We start from the raw sequence: 19,959 nt of genomic DNA, 5'->3' as shown, positions 1-19,959 counted from the left end.
CGAGAGCTTTGATTTTTAACTCATCTCTCTCCTCACCACGATGGATCAGTACAGCGCCCACTTCACTGCAGACACTGCACCAATCCGTCTGTCAATCTCCCGCTCCCTTCTTCCCTCATTCATGAATCCCAATGGCATGAATCCCAAGATACTTGAACTCCTCGACCCAGAGAAGGCACTCTACCCTTTTCCGGCTCAAGACCATGGCCTCGGATTTGGAGGCACTGATCCCCATCCCGGCCACTCTATTTTTTTTCACCTGTTAGAATAAGTTAGATGGGAAGATATGGAGGATCAACAAAAACTGTACAAAACAATCTAGGTAAAAAGTGCAAAAGTTATTTTCACATGTTGCTTAAGTAATGAGCATCGGATTCATAGCAGCATCAGCCTGGTAAAAAAAACAACAAAAAACAGCATCTGATTCTATGCTTTGTTTCGCAGAAGGAGTGGTCTCTCGGATATTGACAATTGCTTCCAGGAGACATGGATTCTGTTGAAGTTTTAAATTAATGGATCTTATTTTACACAATTGCTAATATTTGGATATCATGTATGTAATGGGCTTGCATATACACGCAACATATACAACATTTTTGCTGATCAATAAAATATCTTATACATTCCTCCTGCTTTGACTTTAATTGCTTAATATTTGGAAGCGTGATCAACACAAACTTAATGACTTTGTTCACTTCCTCCCCAGCTTCAACCCTATACAGACAGACTACAATTCTGATTATCATTTGCCATCTCTTCAGAGCATCTTTCCTCCTTTTCTACCACTCTCAACCTAGCTCACAAGGCCCCACACCTAGAAAGTGGAAGCGATTTGTGATGTTCTCTTATGTAATCCAACCTTCAACCCACCATCCAATCCTACCACACACTTCACCATTGTCTCACTTTCCTGTCAGTGTCTTACATCACCCCCAACTGTTTTTTTCTGCCACATTACACATTTCCTCTGTCGGCAGTCTTTTACATGTTTTCCCAAAAGCCCTGCCCCCATGTGACTTCATCTTTAACACATGCCGCCGCAAAGTGTCATTTGACTCAACTTACTTACCTGGCAGACGTTGGTATTTGTGATATGCGAGCATATCCAGTGTCATTTTACGAATCATTTGGATTTACTTTCAGAATGCCACTGAAGGGCATGTCTGTGCAGCTGACTGCTATACGCAGTGAAATATAGAAAGTGCAGCCCATAAGCAGTCCCCTCCCGTCAGACTCTGTTGTCACAGTGATCGCCCACTGGGACGTAACTGAGTAAACAGGCTGCAGAGGTTAAGTTGTTGACAAGGGGGTTTCAGTGGGATACATTAATTCCCCTTAATTCAACTTTATGATTGTACCCTGATGGTAAACATTAGCTGTGTGATGTACAGAGGTTTGTTAGAGAATATTAGAGATCAAACGGCATCATTCTAAAGTACAAAGGGTATGAATGCTCTGGCTAATGTGATGAAAATTGTTTTAATTTTGCATCTTATGCTATGGCTGTTTGTTGGAACCCTAAGAAAACCCTCCCATGCCTTAAACCAACTATAATGTGTTTAGAAGTGGCCCTGTGAATTGTTTTCAATTAATAGCTCGTGCTAACTATGAATGTCTCTCTCACTGTAAGTACCTCTAACCACATAATGGATTTCCTCCAGGTTCTGGTTATATGTGAAGTCCTGTTCCTAAGGTTTCCTGTGACTGCCTCAGCTGTGTCAGGGAAATTACTGGAGCCATCGCTCCATGGATGGGCTGAATGTGGGTCAGTTATACAGAATGAAAAGAAGCTGTTATTCTGAAACAGGTCCCCTGTTGATTTGTCACTGTGGCGCTCCTGTCACAGCAGAGAGGGATGGTGGGCATGGGCGTCTCCTTAGTTTGTAAAGTCTCATCAAATCTCAGTTGGGAATGAGGTGGTGCGTGGTTACAAGACAGCTGCCACATGTGTGCAGGAGTAAATGGTTCTGTATGTTGTGCATGTTGTTATCATGCCTAAACAGCTCTACAATTTTATAAGCTTATCATATTCATTAAAATCTTTGTGAAAGTTACCTGAGCTGGTTCACTTCAAGTAACTTCAAGCCATAAGAACATGGATATATTTCACCCGAATTCAGTTTTACTTGGATAAAAGGTGTTTTATTTCAAACACTGAATTAATTAGTATCCAAGTACTAATTGTGAGATGGGATTGTGAGTTACTATAGTGGGAAGCTGTCCAAAGAGGGCTGTCAGAGACCAGAGCTGATGTTAGCGATTGTAGACGGAGATATTTTTGAGGCCCGTTTGTGCCTGAACGAAGATGGTGCACCGTAACAAGATCCCAAGGCCTGTGCAGAGCAAAATGGTTGCTGTCATTTTACCTAGATCAATGTAAGCAGATGGGAACCACTCCACCACCTCTGGTACTGCTGTGACCGTCTAGATGTGTAAAGAGCTGCTCTTGTTAGGACTGCCTTTTTCAAAAACGTCTAAAATTATCTTTCCTGTGTTTTAGTGCAAACATTTAAACTGATTTGTTTGCTTGATCCTGGTGTGAGTGATGTGAAGGAAACTGGTTGCAAAAGTTTCATCAAGTTAAAATGCTAAAACACATTCAGGAACTGCTGGAGTGATGCTGCCCTCTAGTGGATTTATCTGTCATTGCATAATACCTTTTTTCAACCTGCTAGTTATTTCAGTCATCATAAACCTCAGCAGCACAACAAATAGTTTTGCACTGCAAAAAAATCAGAACTCTGCAGAGTAGCTTTTTCTAATAAAATCTTTCTATTTAAATCAGTTGAGAATAACAACTGGTTTAAATGTATAGATAATTTCGGAAATAAGGCACTTTTATATATTTTTATGAAAATATAAAAATTAACATCATATAGTCAACAATTGTGAAAACCTGTAACAGACACTGAATGCCATTGTTAAAATCATCAATACTCATCACATATGTTGGTCAATGTTCCATTTATTATAGTTCAAAAGTAGCTAAACAGGTAGGTTTTTAGTTTTGAGTTGAAGTTTTAGTTTTGAAGTGCATAGACAATGAATTCAAGAAATGCTGCTTCTCCGTGTTTGGTTCTGGTTCTAGGGATGCAGAGCAGAACCAGAAGACCTAAGAGGTCAATACAACAACAGCAGATCTTTAATGCATTGCGTTGCTAAACCGTTTAGTGATTTGTAGACCGACAGAAATATTTAAAGCCTTTATTTTCTCTCTGAGCTACAGAGAGCAAGTGGAAGGTGGTTAGAACAGGGTGATGTGCTCCATCTTTCTGGTTTTAGTGAGATCGCCAGCTGCAGCATTTTCAATCACCTGCAACTGTCCGATTGATTATTTTTAGGGAGACCTGTGAAGAAACAATTGTAGTAAACAATGCAACTAAAGATAAAAGCATGTATGAGTTCTATGAGAAGTTGCATTGCTTCCTCAAATGGTGAAAATCATAATTAAGATAATATGTCGGGTTTATTTAAACCTTGATATTGATTTAAATCCTAAGACTTTAATAAAGCAGATTAACACCAGTTAATTAACTTGCCCAGATTTCTTCCACCTGTTTCTCTATTGGAAATCTAAAGAAAAATACCTGGTAGATTTATTTAAACCGTTTTTTTCTATTTTCAGTATCACACTGTAAAAAAAAACGGCCTCATTTTACGGTAAAAAACTGGCAGCTGAGTTGCCAGAAGTTTACTGTCTTTATACGGTAAAATTCTGGCAACCAAAACTGCCAGTTTTTTACCGTATTTCTAAAATACGGTAAAATTCTGGCAACCAAAGCTGCCAGTTTTTTACCGTATTTCTAAAATACGGTAAAATTCTGGCAACCAAAGCTGCCAGTTTTATACCGTATTCTGTAAATGCAGGATTTTACCGTATTTTTAAAATACGGTAAAATTCTGGCAACCAAAGCTGCCAGTTTTTTACCGTATTTTGTAAATGCAGGATTTTACCGTATTTTTAAAATACGGTAAAATTCTGGCAACCACAGCTGCCAGTTTTTTACCGTATTTGCTAAATGCAGGATTTTACCGTATTTTTAAAATACGGTAAAATTCTGGCAACCAAAGCTGCCAGTTTTTTACCGTATTTGCTAAATGCAGGATTTTACCGTATTTTTAAAATACGGTAAAATTCTGGCAACCACAGCTGCCAGTTTTTTACCGTATTTGCTAAATGCAGGATTTTACCGTATTTTTAAAATACGGTAAAATTCTGGCAACCACAGCTGCCAGTTTTTTACCGTATTTTGTAAATGCAGGATTTTACCGTATTTTTAATATACGGTAAAATTCTGGCAACCACAGCTGCCAGTTTTTTACCGTATTTGCTAAATGCAGGATTTTACCGTATTTTTAAAATACGGTAAAATTCTGGCAACCACAGCTGCCAGTTTTTTACCGTATTTGCTAAATGCAGGATTTTACCGTATTTTTAAAATACGGTAAAATTCTGGCAACCACAGCTGCCAGTTTTTTACCGTATTTGCTAAATGCAGGATTTTACCGTATTTTTAAAATACGGTAAAATTCTGGCAACCACAGCTGCCAGTTTTTCACCGTATTTTGTAAATGCAGGATTTTACCGTATTTTTAAAATACGGTAAAATACCGTACTTCCTAAAATATGTTAAAAAAAATAAAATGTGGTTTTGCCGTAGTAAATACGGTCATGCTGACTGAGGCATAATATCTACATGAGTGAAAAACACATCCAAGACTGTATGATATATTGACATTTTATTGTAAACCTTCCCCCCCAAAAAAAACTTATGGTAAATTACTGGTCACTGTTCCTACCAGAATTTTACCATACAAATTATAGTACAACAACCAAGGAAGTGTAACTTGTCAAGCATTTCTATACAGAAAGTTATAAAGAAAATAATTTCTAATTAAACAAAAATACAGATTACGAGTAATCCACTTAAAGAAACAATTTCTATTTAAAAAGTCAAGTTAAAAAAAGAACTGATTCTATTTTCTGTCCAGTTTCCTCACGGTATTACTGAGATCTGGAAAACAAAACAAACAAAAAAATCAGTATGTGTCCACATAAGAGATAACATAGAAGAAAAAATGGTGATAAAAGGATTCTTGTTCTGGGTTGAGAGTCACAAGTCGCTGAGATCAGACTTTGCTCAGGATGGTTGTAGTCTTCCCAGTCACAGGTTGAAATTGAGACTCGCATGTTGTCAATCGGGTGTTTCCTCTCTGCTGGAAAACAAACAAAGAAAAAGTTAGAAAGATGCACTACATGAACATCTTATTCGCTTAAATGTTTGTTTCACCTTTGTTGACTTGCATATGGACACAGGTACTTCAACCAGGTGGTGCGATCATTTCTGACTGAAAATTCAGTAGTTAAACCTTTGTTTGTTGTCAACAGGTGTGATCCTCTGGTCTGCAACCAGGCAAAACACACAAACAAAAAACGTAAATAAAAACAAATATAACTGTTTTAGGCAATTTATGAAATAGATACTCACCATTTATCTGAGTCTCATGAAGGCCAATAGGTTGTCTTCAACCATTTATGTAAGTTACATTTCCTGCAAGCTAGCAGAAACAAAGCTGTAAATGTGAACACTTTTCATACAGGCAAACAAATTGATACAGCTGAGACAATTTATGCTACGTTAGTTTTTCTCAGTCACTTTTGGTGCATTTCTCAAGTCATTGTTGGCATTTACAAAACAGTAAGCGCATTTCTCAAAACAATTTGTAGAAACAGGAAAAATAGCATTTGTTTGCTTTCAAAATCCTTAGTTCAGCTCTTAAAATTCTGTCTGTTAACATATCAGTGACTCATAATAATAAGTTATAGTTTCTCTATGTACAGATAAGACAGTCAAATTGATTAGTCATGGGAAGAGACTACAAAAGGATCATTTACGCCAGTGTTTCTCAACCCTGGTCCTCAGCGCCCCCCTGCTCTGCATGTTTTAGATGTGCCTCTACTCCAGAACAGCTGATTCAAATGATTGGATGACAATCATGTACTGCAGAAGCTTGTTAATCATCCAGAGATACAATTCAGGTGTGTGGCAGAAGGGAAATACCTAAACCTGCAGGACAGGGTGGCGCTGAAGACCAGGATTGAGAAACACTGATTTACGCTTTTGCTATAATTTATTCATGGACCATGCCATGGTGATTCAGAAAGAAAAAGACAGAAATGCAGAGAACAAAAAAAGTAGAAAAGGAGCCACAGGACAATCTCCTCAAGGAAAACTGTACAGTGCTGTAGAAATTACATTACATTTTAATTTCCATAGTCACTTTGTTCCTTAACTCCACTGAGGAATCTTTTTTCCTCAGTGGGGTTAAGGAATGAACAGTAGGGTGGGAGGACCTCCATCAGCATCATGTTGTGGGTCTCAGCCATGTCCTGATGTTGGACTGATGGAAACTGGCAGATGTCCTCAGCCTCTTCTGACTCTTCTTCTGCTTTCCTCCCAACTATTTCCTCCTCAGCCTCACTCCTCTTCTTCTCTCTGGCTGTTCACTCTGTCCAGATACTTGTTCATCAGTTCTCAGACATGTAACACTGTGTTGTGTTCTGGCTATATAGAGCATATTGTTGCCAACTGATAGTTCACAAGATGCACCTCCAATCTGTTTCAGAAAACTGGTTGATCGTTGGTTGAGCTAATGGTTCATACACTGACCTGTTAGAGAAACTTAGGACTCACTTGGGAGCAATTTACCAATTCAGGACAGATTTAGAAAATAATAGAATATAAATTAATTAATATATGATTCACATTATGACAACTTTAAGACTTATGCATGTTAAGACTTACACAATGAACTGATGCTATTTTGGAAGTTGAGAATTCAACACAGACACGTTGTTGTCCTGTTGTCCTCATTTTCTGTATACACCCTTTATCCTCCGGGTCAAAATGACCCGTCTTCACTAAACCCCCAATATAAGCAGCTTAATTGAATTTTAAACACCAAATTCTATCTTGTATATTGTCACTCACCACAAAATGTGTGAATACTTGAGTTTTCCCTCTCCACTTGAATTTCTATAGCTTAAGAAAGAAAATGTGCAAAATGAGTTTCAAATGCATTTTTATTCATCACAGTGACTAATTTTCTTTTACTTTTCTCCAGAGAACAAGAGGATGTACAATACAAAAATATGAAAAATAACATAACCCATTCAACTAATTGGCACATGTAGGGCAGTATGCAAGTGCACAGCCTTTGCAGATATATTTCTTACACCTGTATGTGTTTTACAGTCTGAGGGCAGAACTGACATCTCTTCCTCTTACTTGGCTTAGCTGGGGAAGTGGCTGTGGTAGATGGATCCTCAGGTTGATCAGGAGCTGCTGCACTCTGAATAGCTTTCACAACTGCTGCTGAGGCTTCTGTGCGGGGGACATGCTTCCTTCTTTCAATGAGTGGAGTTACAAGTGCCTTTCCTAGCTGCTCCAGGAACACCCTCCTCTTGTTGTGCTTATGAGACATCCAGGTTGGGTTGATCTCTATGCAAATCACAAAGGCATTGTAGGAGGACACATCAATGATGTTGTGGAAGATGACCAGGGGCCAGCGGGCAGTCATTCTTCTGCAGCTATATGCTCCAATCACCTTATCTAGGTTGTCCACACCTCCTTTGTTTCGGGTTTTATTCCAGGATGATGATTGGCTTCCTGTCCTCACGGTCACTAATGTCGCCGTCTCTGTGCAGTGTGCTCAGAAGAACTACATTCTTGTTTTTCTTTGGGAGGTAGGAAACTAGAGTGGTGGTGGGTGTGAAGGCAAACTTTGAGGAGAAGACCTCTCTCTCCTTTGACCCAAGCAGTGCAGGTGGGAGCTCAGACTTGTTCTTTCGAACTGTACCAACCATGGTGATCTTTCTCTTCAGGAGCTGCTGTCCGAGTTCATAAGAGTTGAAGAAATTGTCACATGTCACATTGTGACCCCTCAGTCCCTCTGTCACATCAAGCACAACTCGCAACCCCTGGTTCTTCTCTGGGCATCCACTGGTTGACTTCCCAGTATAGACTTGCATTTTCCAAGCATAGCTTGATTCGGAAGCCACCCATGACTTGATCCCATATTTTGCTGGCTTGCTGGGCATATACTGCCGGAAAGGACAACAACCTTTGGACAAAAGACATTAGCATCAGTGATTAGTATCAGTGTCACAGAAAACAGTCAAAGAAATCAATAGTGAAAATCACTTTTATTACAAATATGAAAACAGATTACCTCTAAATGGAACCAGTTGCTCATCCACTGTTACATCAGGCTCTGGATTGTAGAGGTAGGGCAACCGCTCCACCCACTAATAGTATCACTATTAGTCATACCTCTCTTATGGCTGCAAGTTTGTCTGTCATACTTCTTGCTGGTCTTGATTCACGGTCATCAAATCGTATCAGTCTTGAGTAGGTGTGAAAGAGTTTGAGTGGCATTGTGGCTCGGAAAATTGGCCTTCCACTCTCTGCTCACTTCTGCTACTGATTGATCTGAGACACAACTAAAACTTTGTAACATTTTGTGGTTTGTAAATAACTCTGTGACCTTGATTTCAACTCCATTTGCCTCACGGGTCATTTTGACCTGAAGACCATCTTTGTACCTTTTTTTGTACAGCTTACATGGAAATGAGAATAAAAGCAACACTGAACTTTTTCTATTGTCTGGGCCAATCTAGGAAAAGTCTTAAAATCTCAAGTTAAAAAAATTACATTTAGGGGATTTTGGGGGGGGTTAACACAGTGGCGGGTCATTTTGACCCGAGGACAACAGGAGGGTTAACATATTTTGATCAAGATGATAAAAGCAAATTACAACGGGGGGAAAAGCATAGAAGTGTACATAACCAGCTACATGATGTACAAAAGCAAAACTTGCAAAACTAATTTTTTTGATGTGCAGAAGTGACACAGTAATTTGAAGATTGAACAGGTAGTTTTAAGAATTTCAATTCTGTTCTGAGAGATGCACCCAAACTGAGAAAAGCTGTAAAATATTAATATTTAAATTCTCTTATCTTAAAATCCTTCAACTGTCATGGACCCAGTGACTTTAGTGCAAGTATTTTGGGGGTGAGAGTCAAGAGGTCAAAGGAAAATATTAAATATTATCTCTGATGCCAAGCTTTATACTTCTAAGTATTACCAAAGTATTGAAACAAAAGCTAACATGTTCTTCAGAGATTTAACTTGCATGCATGAACATTTCACACTCAAAGTAATTCAAATTAATTATTGAACCAAACTTGGAAAAAGTTGCTTCTGCCATTAACAATAACTTTAAGCACATGTAGTCTAAAGTAGACGAGAAATATAATTTATGCAGCCGTTCCTACAGAAACATTAATGGAAGTGTTGCATCTGTGAAAATTAAATGTTCCGTTTAGTAAAAATATGTAGCGTATTTTCCGGTCTATACAACGCTACTTTTTTCCTAAGTTTTGAACCATGTGGATTGTAGCCCGGTGTGGCTTTTCTGTGTATTTTTCTTCAACCACCAGGGGGCTCTCTAGCAGGAAGTGAATCATTAGAAGTCAAAATTGTAAATCAAAGAAGAACGCGTTAATTTTCATTTAGAACAACCACATGCTAGCAGCAGGCACGACGGAGAAATGTTTTCAAACTCATATGATGCAGCTTTTAAGTTGAGGGCTGTCGATCTGCCACTACAGGAGGGAAATAAAGCCGCTGCACTTAAGCTCGGTATAAAAACCGTGGTTCGACTTTGGAGACGTAGTGCTGCGTCCTTAATATATCCAGCAGATTTCATAGGACGCAGCTCTCTGCTGGGTCCTTACGGAAAACTGAGAGCAGCTTACAGGTTTTTTTTGTTTGTTTGTTTTTTTCCCCCCCAAAATTTGAAGGTGCTAAAAATACGGTAATTGGTTTTAAAAGATTTTTAAAAAAAATAAATAAATTATCTGCAAATAATGCCATCTTCGAGTGTCTGCTGTAGTAGTGACTAGCGGCGTAATGATGTAACTTTCTTACCACTAGATGGCAGTAGGTACAGAGCATTTTACATTAAAACAAGAGAATTAGTGATGCATGAACGTTACAGGTAGCGGTGAGAGCATCGTACCTAGCAAGACTGTGACGACAGTGATGAAAAGACAGTGAAGCTCAGCAGTAGTTAGAAAGAACATGGGTCCATTTCCCACAACATGTCTGTGTGAAGTGAGCTTCTCAAGCCTGGTTACTATAAAAACTGAAACCAGAGAGAAACTGAGAGCTGTTGAGGAAGAGCTTTGTCTTTCTTCAATTTCTGCCAGGAAATCAGCTGTTTTCATCCAAACATGCACAGGTTTCACATTAGATGGGTAAATTAAACAGATATTAACATTTTGTACATGCAACTCTTCATATTGTAACAGTAAAATCTTTCCCAAATATTATTGCTTCTTTCAGAATAAGAATCATTTTCTGTATTCTGGCTAAAAGAATGCTTGTGGATTAGTTTGTAAAACACTGAAGTTTTCTAGAACTTCTTTAAATTTAAGCCCACAGTGTTGTGTATTTTTGAAGTGGACTCAAGACACTTTGAGAAGAATGACTATATATATAATATAAGTGGCTACAGAGTATCTTTGTTTACTGTGAGGGATTTACCCCCTCCCTAAGAGGTGCTGTTTTTCATGTTCTTTGTATATTCTGGGTTATTTGGGTGAATGTATTGTTTTGGGAGGTGATTTGATTTGTTTATTTGTTTTAATCATCTTTCTCATCTCTTTGAGGTCACCTGGTCCTGTGTTGCCGTGGAAGTGCGCCCATGAGCAACGCTGACAAGGACCTGGTGTTTCCAATTAGCCTCATTGGGAAAATCCATTTTCAGAGAGGGAGAGATGTATTTCTATTTTTGACTGGATTCCATATTGTTTGTTTCTAGTTTTGTTTTTAGTGGTGTTTAAGTTAATGGTAACTTTATAGACACTCTTTAGGTATAGTTTAGTGCACATGTTTGTTTGTTCTAGCTAAAAATGGCTCCACCCCTCTAATTAGTCCGGATGGGAGCCCATCCTTTAAAAACCAGGTGGTTGAGATGAGAGGGAGATTCTCCTTCTTGTTGTTTTGACAAATATGTTGTGCTGAACTGAACTGAAAGGTATGAAACAGAAGATAAAAGAAAAGAAATATATTGAGTACTCGACAACTGCTGACTCCAGTCTCTTTCCTCTTGAGTCGCATAACTAACATTTACATTTTTGGTCGGTGGTGTGCCTCGAGATTTTGTCAATTGAAAAAGTGTACCTTGGCTCAAAAGAGGTTGAAAAACACTGAACTAGATAATTTGTTTACATGACAAATAACAGTCTCCATTTACTGTAAACCCTGCTATTTATCACAATAACAAAATGAAAAACTCTCTAGACTATTCTCTACTAATAGCACAATATTTAAAACCAAGTGTGGGATTTGTGAAACTTCAATGATGGGTGACTTTATAACTTGTATGATTTTGGATAACACTAGAATTGTTCTTTATTGAAGTTTCACAAATCAGATAAAGGTTTTACAAATCCCACACTTGGTTTTAAATATTCTGATATTAGTTGAGAATAATGTAGTCCAGATTTGAAGAGTCTAGGTGTTGTAGTTTTTTAGCTAGAGTAAATTAAAGATGCTGATTGTAGTGAAAAATTAGGTGGAATTGCCCTTTAGCCATTTCCCAAATTGGAAGCAGCAATTGGAAACCAACTTCAACTTCATTCAAGCAAGAGGGGCTAACATACAGTTCTCTTAATGTTAATGATCAAATACTCTCATAAATGATGGTGGCGTTGACTGTAGGAGTTTGCTTTGCAATCGGTGGATCGCCAGATCGATGCCTGGTCTACTGCTGAGATTTCAGTTTGGTGTATTAAAGGCATTATTAAAAAAGAAACCAAAATATCACACCAGCATTCTGTTCTTTGTAAAAAATTCTTTTGCAGTCTTGTTTACGCTTTTACATTGTAGATCTAAATATCAGCAAAATTTGTAATTTTGGCTGATTGCTACTGTTAAGTTTAGGGTAATTAACTGCTGGCAATATTAAAATTTTTTAAGAACTTTACAATTACTTATATTTTTACACTATATTTCTGTATTTTCTACATTCGTGACTGTCACAATTATTTAGGATATATGTTTATTCAGTTATGATAATGCCATGTATTTTCTACGGCAGTATAATGCTGTGAATATTATGGTCAGTAACTGCTGGTATTTTACCATTTTTTACTGTAAATTTACTGACTTTCTTTGCAGTTTCGACTTACGGTAGTTCCATGTAATTTCTACGGTAATGCAATGTTTTTGGATACGACGGTCAAAAACTGTTGGTCTTTTACCATTTCTTACCGTAAATTTACTGACTTTCTTTGCAGTTTCGACTTACGGTAGTTCCATGTAATTTCTACGGTAATGCAATGTTTTTGGATACGACCGTCATAAACTGTTGGTCTTTTACCATTTCTTACCGTAAATTTACTGACTTTCTTTGCAGTTTCGACTTACGGTAGTTCCATGTAATTTCTACGGTAATGCAATGTTTTTGGATACGACGGTCAAAAACTGTTGGTCTTTTACCATTTCTTACCGTAAATTTACTGACTTTCTTTGTAGTTTCGACTTACGGTAGTTCCATGTAATTCTACGGTAATGCAATGTTTTTGGATACGACGGTCAAAAACTGTTGGTCTTTTACCATTTCTTACCGTAAATTTACTGACTTTCTTTGCAGTTTCGACTTACGGTAGTTCCATGTAATTTCTACGGTAATGCAATGTTTTTGGATACGACGGTCAAAAACTGTTGGTTTTTTACCGTTTTTTACCGTAAATTTACTGACTTTTTTTACAGTGCAGAAAAATTGCCTTCTAATGAGGTTCATTTGTCAGATTTAAAGTACCTGAAAATGAAAACAACCTCTAAGCAGGCATTAAGATCCCTTTCTTTATTAACCCAATGTTTCTGAATGAAAAAGTTTTTTTTTTAAATTTATCTGATGTAATATTCTAATTTTAAATGTGTTTTCATAAGCTGTTAACAGAAAATCCGAGCTCACAGAGCACCACTTCCCTGACTCCACTCAGCTCCTTCAGACTAGCCAACAGCAATTAGCAAACACCTGGTGGAACTGCACAGCCGCTGAGCTCATTATAAGAGCTACTTCTCAGTGCAAAGCTGGCACAAATGTTTCGTAAAGGACAGGAGTTTTTAAAGAGACACGTACATACACATATATAACATTTTTATAATAACTTAAGTTACCATTATGCAATAAAATAGCACTATGCACCTGGAAAACACATAATACTGCCCCTTTGAGTAAATGTGCCGTTAAAGTATTTTAATTCCATGAATATGACTGGAGATTGCTTTGAATGGTTGTATAAAGATTTTTTTTTTTCATTGCATAACTTTTTAGGGCAACTCCATAAATATCATAAATAGATCAATTAGATCAATTGCAGCTATCATTATTACAAAGTAAGGCCAGCGGTTTGGGTGTGATAGATTAGAGATCCCAATTATTTAACAATTAGCAGTAAAATCCTAATGAAAACAGGTTTTCTTAGATGAAACTAACATCCTACAGAAAGAAAGTGTCTTTATCCATAAGAGGTCACTGTTTATTCCCTTGTTTTGATGACCTCTGGGCAGTTAGACTATGCTGAGCTGCTTTTTCTTAGAGATCTGTGTGTACGTCGTCTCCTGTCGCTGCCTGCTGCTACGCAAGGAGGAAGATGTTTAATCAAGAAGTTTAGATCCTCATGTTAAACAGCTCCCTCAGTGGTACTGGCCCACAAATCAAGGCCCAGTTAGTCAGTAACTGGAGTCTGTGGGAAGTCAGAAGGGAAAACAGAAATATAACAAACAGATAAAACAGTCATGATTACCAACAGGTGATTTTGACTCTTTTAAAGAGCATATTGATACATAATTTGTTCATGATGATTTTTTTGTAATCATGACGGTGTAGTATTACAACTACACTGACCTGTGGTGGGGTTGGACTTTTGACCTTTACAAACCTGGAAGAAATAATAGAACAGTGAGAATAATTATTGTGTCTCATGATTCAAGACAGGAACAAGTTTTGGAATTAGTGAGTGAGTGTGTAGGATGCAGACGTTTTTGGAGCACAAACTATTTATTTTTACACATAAGAAGCTCAAGTACTACAGTGCATCCAGAAAATAAATCAATCTCTTTCCTGAAAATTCTGCCCACCAATGTGTCATTATGACAATGCTGGAAAAAAGCTTTGCAAATTGATTAAACTGGAAAACCAAGAAATCACATTTACATAAATTACAAAAACAAAATTTATACACAACTACTTTTTTAGATTTTAGAGTAATCTAAGCAGATGTAAAGGTCCATCAGGCATTGCAGAGGCTACCAAAAATACACTACTGAAAATATACCACTGGTTGTCCGTCCCTGTCCCAACTGGTGGTGGTGCCAACATTATATTAAGACCATATAATGTTGAAGGTATTTGTGATTTATTTCAAAAAAAAAAAAAAAAAAAAAAAAATATATATATATATATATATATATATATATATATATATATATATATATATATATATATATATATATATATATATATATATATATATATATATATAATTAATTTGAACAAAACTTTTTCTTTTAGGAAATAAATTAATTTAATGCAATCAAGAGTAAGGAAGTTTTAAACAAAATGTAGAAACAGTTAAGTGCTGAGAATAGTTTCCAGGTGTACATTTACTCAAGTTCACAAAATACAGCTCAAAATACTCACCACATGACGATTTTGAGCAGGCAGATAAGTATGACAACACCGACTGCTACAATAAGTGTAATCTCAATTTGAGAACTCTCAGCTCCTGGGAAAAGAAGAAGCGAAAAAACCTGAAGACAGATATTTCTGACGCTAACCATTAAAACAACTTCTTACACCATTGTAAATATGTTACTTGACAACCATTTGTATAACAAGGTAAAACATGACTTGCAAGCAAGTAGTTAGCTTTTTGTTTTATAACTAAAAACCTCAACAGTTTGCCTTTACTTTGATGTTGAATATAAAATACAAGAAGTATGGAGCAACTGGAGGCTGACCAAAACTTCATTTAATTGATTGTTGTTTTTTTTTGCAGAATCAGACAAAGAAATCTTTTTGACTTCAAGATGGATACCAGATGGCAATAAAAGTCCAAAACAAAAAAACAACCTAACCAGGGTGTTTGGAGGGGGGCTTCGGAAAGACAGCCAGATACTGATGTGTGTCGACAAAGAAGTTGGGAGACAAAGGAGCAGAGAGTCTGATGTGCGGCGACAAAGGAGCAGAAACCTTGCAGGATGCCAGTGACGGAGGACCCTGAAGTCCTGAGGTCAGCCTTGCAGTGAAGGAACCCACAAAGAGGATTTGACTGATGGAATGCAGAAAGAGGATCTGGATGTCTGCCTTTCGGCCAGTGGAACCCAAAGGCTTGACGATCCTGTTAGTCAGGAGGCCAAAACAGAGGAGGAGCTTGAAGGTTGGGGGCCAGCATCAGCTAAAGAACTGTAAAGTCATCTCATTGAGACCTGGGGATGTCTTTGACCCAATGCTGAGGCCTGGTAGCTGAGGACCCACAACAAAGCACTGGGGACAGCGGCGGGTCAACCTCGACCCTTTTGGAGACAGAGTCACTGTGGAGCTCAGGAACCGAGGAGCTAACTCCACAGAAGCTGTTGCTGTGAACTTGACTGACACTGGAGCTGATGGATCAACTGCTGGTGTATCTGTGGGGCGAGGAACTGGTTTTAAAGTCTTTATGCATGGAGCTGGCTGAAACTCTGGAGTCATCCTTGTGTCTGTGGCTGTGGTGTTTGGATGGAGATGACAATGGAACAGGGAAACAGTGGTAGGAGATGGAGAAACCAAAGGTGAAAACTGGGAAAGAGCAACAGGAATTGTGGAGGAGACAAAAAGGGCAAAGGACTCCACCTCTGGCTTAGGTGGAGGTGGCTTGCCAGCCATTTCTGCCAGAGCTGCCTGATGGTGTCACTCTACCTCCTCCCATAACTCCATTAAGTTCAGGTCACAAATTATAAATCCAAGGGGAAAGGATGGCAGGGAACAGATGGGAAAAATAATGGGAGTACATGAGAGGAACCAGCGAGGAGTGACTGAGAATAAGGCGCTTTAGGACTGGGAGATAGAGTGCTGAACAAAAGACCTGGGTTGATGAGCTAACTGATTGCAGGTGTGAGGGGAGAGAGCAGAAGGCAGACTGAGAGGGAGATTTAGAGAGGGGGACGTGGCACAGAAGTCGTGGGAGAGTACACAAGGAACTAGGAAATAAATCTAACACTAAAGAATAATTAGACACACAAAATAACCTAGAATCACTAAGAAAGGACTAATCCAGATTAGTCTGGATCTATTTTGATCCAGACTAACTGGATCAAAATAAGAAACTAACAAGGAAAAATAATGAAACAAAAATCAAATCAAACTCCAAAACAGCTCAACAACCCAGGTTCCTAACAGTGAACAGAAAATTCTTCAGAGAAATAGATGGGTACCTTTTCTTTCAACGGCTTTATGAGTCGGCTCAATCACTGAATGGAGAAAAATAAAAGCTGAATCAATGTGATTGTTTAAATCTGTTTTCAGTTGCAACATTTAAATAACTTGATTTGGTGACTCAGCCACAGTAACATCCTTCCATATTTCTCTATTTACCTTTTTGATTTACAGAAAGATGAATCTCTGGAGATGTCTGACTACCAACATCATTCGTGGCCGCACAGTAATAAATTCCCTCCTCAGTGACCTGGACTCCATAATTTTCTCCTTCAGCTACTTTCATGGCTCCATTTGTGCTGTTCTTGAACCAGGTGAAGACGCTGACAGGAGGATTGGCTCTGCAGGAGCAATGCAGCTTCACCCAGTTATCTACTGATGAACTGATGGATGCTGAGGTTTCTTTGGGAGCATCTGAGGAAAATGTAGCAAACCTCCAGATTATTGACAAGAACCAGCTAAACCATGATGTTCTGGTGGTATTACTTACAGGAAAAAAAGAGAGTGAATTTTGCCATTGCTCCCTTATCGGGTTTGTTGTTATGTTTTCCTCCATTTACAGGATATCTGGCAGAGCAGATGATGTTGTATCCATCATATCTGTATGACAGAGTGATGTTCTGCTGGATTGTAGTTGTAAACGTTCCATCTGTGTTCCTCTCCATCTGTCTGTGAGGGTTTGGTTGGAGGTTCAAGGCGAGTTCAGGAGGTGAATATGGACAGGGAGTGAGAGCTGAGCACGTTACGGTGACAGAGTTATTCTCCTTCACGACACCTGAGATATCAATCCTGGGGCTCCAAGCAGAATCTGTGTTTTCACATCACACACACATTTTACACAGTGAGATACAGCAGACTGACTTCACTTTAAACATGTGGAGCAAAGCAAAATGGCGTATGATAAATATGACGGTTAGAGCACATTGAAAGATAAAGTTAGATAAAACATCCACTTTGTGTTCACAAACTGCTTTCTTTAACTCTGGATTCTGATCCTGTTGTCCAGAACATGTATAATTTTACAGTGAAGTTTCATGGAGTTTGTTTTACATCAAAAATGCATTATAATTTATTTTCTCTACATATGAATATTAAATATAAATAAAAACAAAAGGCTCTCACCTTTAATTATTAAAAGAACAGGATCACAGACAGCAAACGATCTGAGAAGCCCATTCTCAATACTGAAGAAGTAACGGTCTGTATGACTTGGATGTATATTAGAAAACACAGTTGTGCAGTTTTTCTCACTCAGATCTCCAATCATTTTCATTTCATATTTGTTTTTTGACCAACTGCTGTTGTAAACCACAAGACGTGGATAACTGGCAACCCAGACTGTAGATCTTATCCAAATTCCAGATGGTTTTCTTTTGCCGTCAACCTTCATTTCCTTGTGGTCAGTAAAGCTACATGGAATTAGCAAACAGGATCCACTCAGAGCATTAATATGTTTTGGCGCAATAATGTTGATTCCCTTGTGGGTCGACTGACAGTCGGTCTGAACTCCTGTAAAAGTAGAATAAAGATGGACACAATATGAAACAAAATGGTCAAGAAGAGAAGTTTTCTGACCCGTAAACTGCAACCTATTACATGTGGAGCATTTAAACAAAATCAGGATCTATTTCTTGGGACTAGAAAAATAAATGCTTCCAGCAATGTCTCCAAATAACAGTGACAGAACTAAGGCTGCAGTGTGAACAGTGTGAATACAGCCTTAGTGACACAAATGACTCAATCCCAGTTTTTTTTTTTTGAGTAGTGCGACCTGTATCGATCTTTTCATTACAGTCTGAACACTACTCTTTTCGAATAGACCCAGGCCACTTGGGTATCTGATTGGGCTGAAAGGATTCCTCGAGTGATTCGAGTACTTCGATTATTAAAATTCCTTGAGGAAAATTGATCTGCCTCGAAGTCTGTTGTTTTATTATTTAGCGCACCGTTCCGGTCGGGACTTTATTTGCGCTCTCACTTCCGCCTGAGTTGTTGACATAACGTCCAGTTTTCAAGTTTGGCCTGGGAGGATTTTAATGATTCATGATAATGTCAGGTTGTTTTTCGGGGGACCAATAAACATCCTTAAAATGACGGGAGCGATGCTTGGAGTACGGAAGCCTTTCTCCTCCCGGGGCTGCGGGTTCAGAGCGAACGGCGGGGACGAGCACGGCGGGGTTATTTATACAAGTGAGCAGATAGACTGAACACTGCATTGGATGCGTAGCTTTGCTGAAAATACCGGAAAATAAATTTCATATCATCCCGGTCGCTACAAGTGGGTGGCGAAGCGCATCGTGACGTTACATACCTGGTAGATGTATTTCAGAGTGGGACGAATGCAGACAGTGTCAAATCCTGTCGCTAACAGAAACACAACGCTATAAATGTCTGGGCAAGGTGAGAGTTCATCTATTAAACTGACTGAAAATAAACAGAAAGCTGGAGTATAGATATTTTTTATAATAGCCTACTTACAAATGGGTAGGCTATTTGTGAGCCTGCCTCTTTATTGTTACAAGTTAATTTTCTAAACGACAGTAAAGTAACTGTTAGGGAAGCTCAAATGTGGAAAAATTGGACTGATATTAATATGCGATAGTAATACTGCTGTTATATTAGATTTACCAATGTTTTATTTTATCTTTTTCTTATCCTATTACCCGATTAATCGTAGGAATAATCAATAGATTACGCAATTACTAAAATATTCATTTACAACAGCCCTAGTATTTGATATGTATCCAAATCAAATATCATCCAACCTGAACGTCATTGATACTTGATAAAAGACACTATTCCGCGTTCTGATACGCACAAGGGGGAAGAAAAACAACAACCATTACAGACTATAATGAGGATCAAGTTGTTAATATGCTGGCTCCGGTCGGACAACAGCTTCAAATGACGATTGGTAAAACACCGAGTACGCGCCCTCTATTGCGCATGTGGGACACTTTCAGGCTGTTTGCCTGTTCACACTGGAGAACACAGACAAGTCGCATATATTTGGAAGTGTGAAAAGCAATGGTTAAAAAAAAATCCAATTTGACAAAAAAATTGGAATTGGGTCACTTCAGGCTGCAGTGTGAACACAGCCTAACAGCTCACCTGGAAGAAAGAAGACACTCAGTAACACGCTGACTGTCAGCACGTTCTCAGACAGGGCTGCCATCACTCTCTTTTATCCCTCAATTAGCTCACAGAGACAAGATGAAAGAAAACTGTCAGTTTAAATAAAAGCGGATAATTAATTGAAATATCAAGTTATGTCAGAGAAATGTCACATTTAAAACAAAATGCATAAAAAAGGGTAAAACTAAAATATCTAAATTCTGGCATTACACAATTAGTTAACAAAATTAGGATGATTGTATTGTATAATTTCTGATCATAAATTTATGTCAT

At 38.2% G+C, this 19,959-nt stretch overlaps 1 protein-coding gene across 1 annotated transcript; it reads right to left on the bottom strand.

The window, feature by feature from the left end:
- Positions 1–13,804: 13,804 nt before the first annotated feature.
- LOC106915184 (myelin-associated glycoprotein-like) lies at positions 13,805–19,726 on the bottom strand. The gene is made up of 8 exons (XM_088001231.1): positions 19,663–19,726; positions 17,674–18,060; positions 17,042–17,359; positions 16,711–16,965; positions 16,551–16,586; positions 14,779–14,863; positions 13,978–14,017; positions 13,805–13,822 (listed from the first exon to the last, which is right to left on the bottom strand). Exons 1-8 carry the CDS (start codon positions 19,724–19,726, stop codon positions 13,805–13,807), a joined length of 1,203 nt encoding a protein of 400 aa, XP_087857357.1.
- Positions 19,727–19,959: the final 233 nt, after the last annotated feature.

This window comes from Poecilia mexicana, unplaced genomic scaffold, assembly GCF_051168715.1.
Source record: "Poecilia mexicana isolate PSO_F unplaced genomic scaffold, ASM5116871v1 scaffold_20, whole genome shotgun sequence".
NCBI classification, from domain to species: Eukaryota; Metazoa; Chordata; class Actinopteri; order Cyprinodontiformes; family Poeciliidae; genus Poecilia; species Poecilia mexicana.
Note: the sequence above shows the minus strand (reverse complement) of the source record. Positions and strands in the feature narration are given on the sequence as shown.

Excerpts from the sequence above, each read along its gene's own strand:
- LOC106915184 (XM_088001231.1), bottom strand. The coding sequence starts at position 19,726 with ATGGCAGCCCTGTCTGAGAACGTGCTGACAGTCAGCGTGTTACTGAGT. Across the intron at positions 18,061-19,662 it reads GAGTGTCTTCTTTCTTCCAG|GAGTTCAGACCGACTGTCAG; the intron begins GTGAGCTGTTAG and ends CTACTTTTACAG. Across the intron at positions 17,360-17,673 it reads TGTTCTTTTAATAATTAAAG|ATTCTGCTTGGAGCCCCAGG; the intron begins GTGAGAGCCTTT and ends GTGAAAACACAG.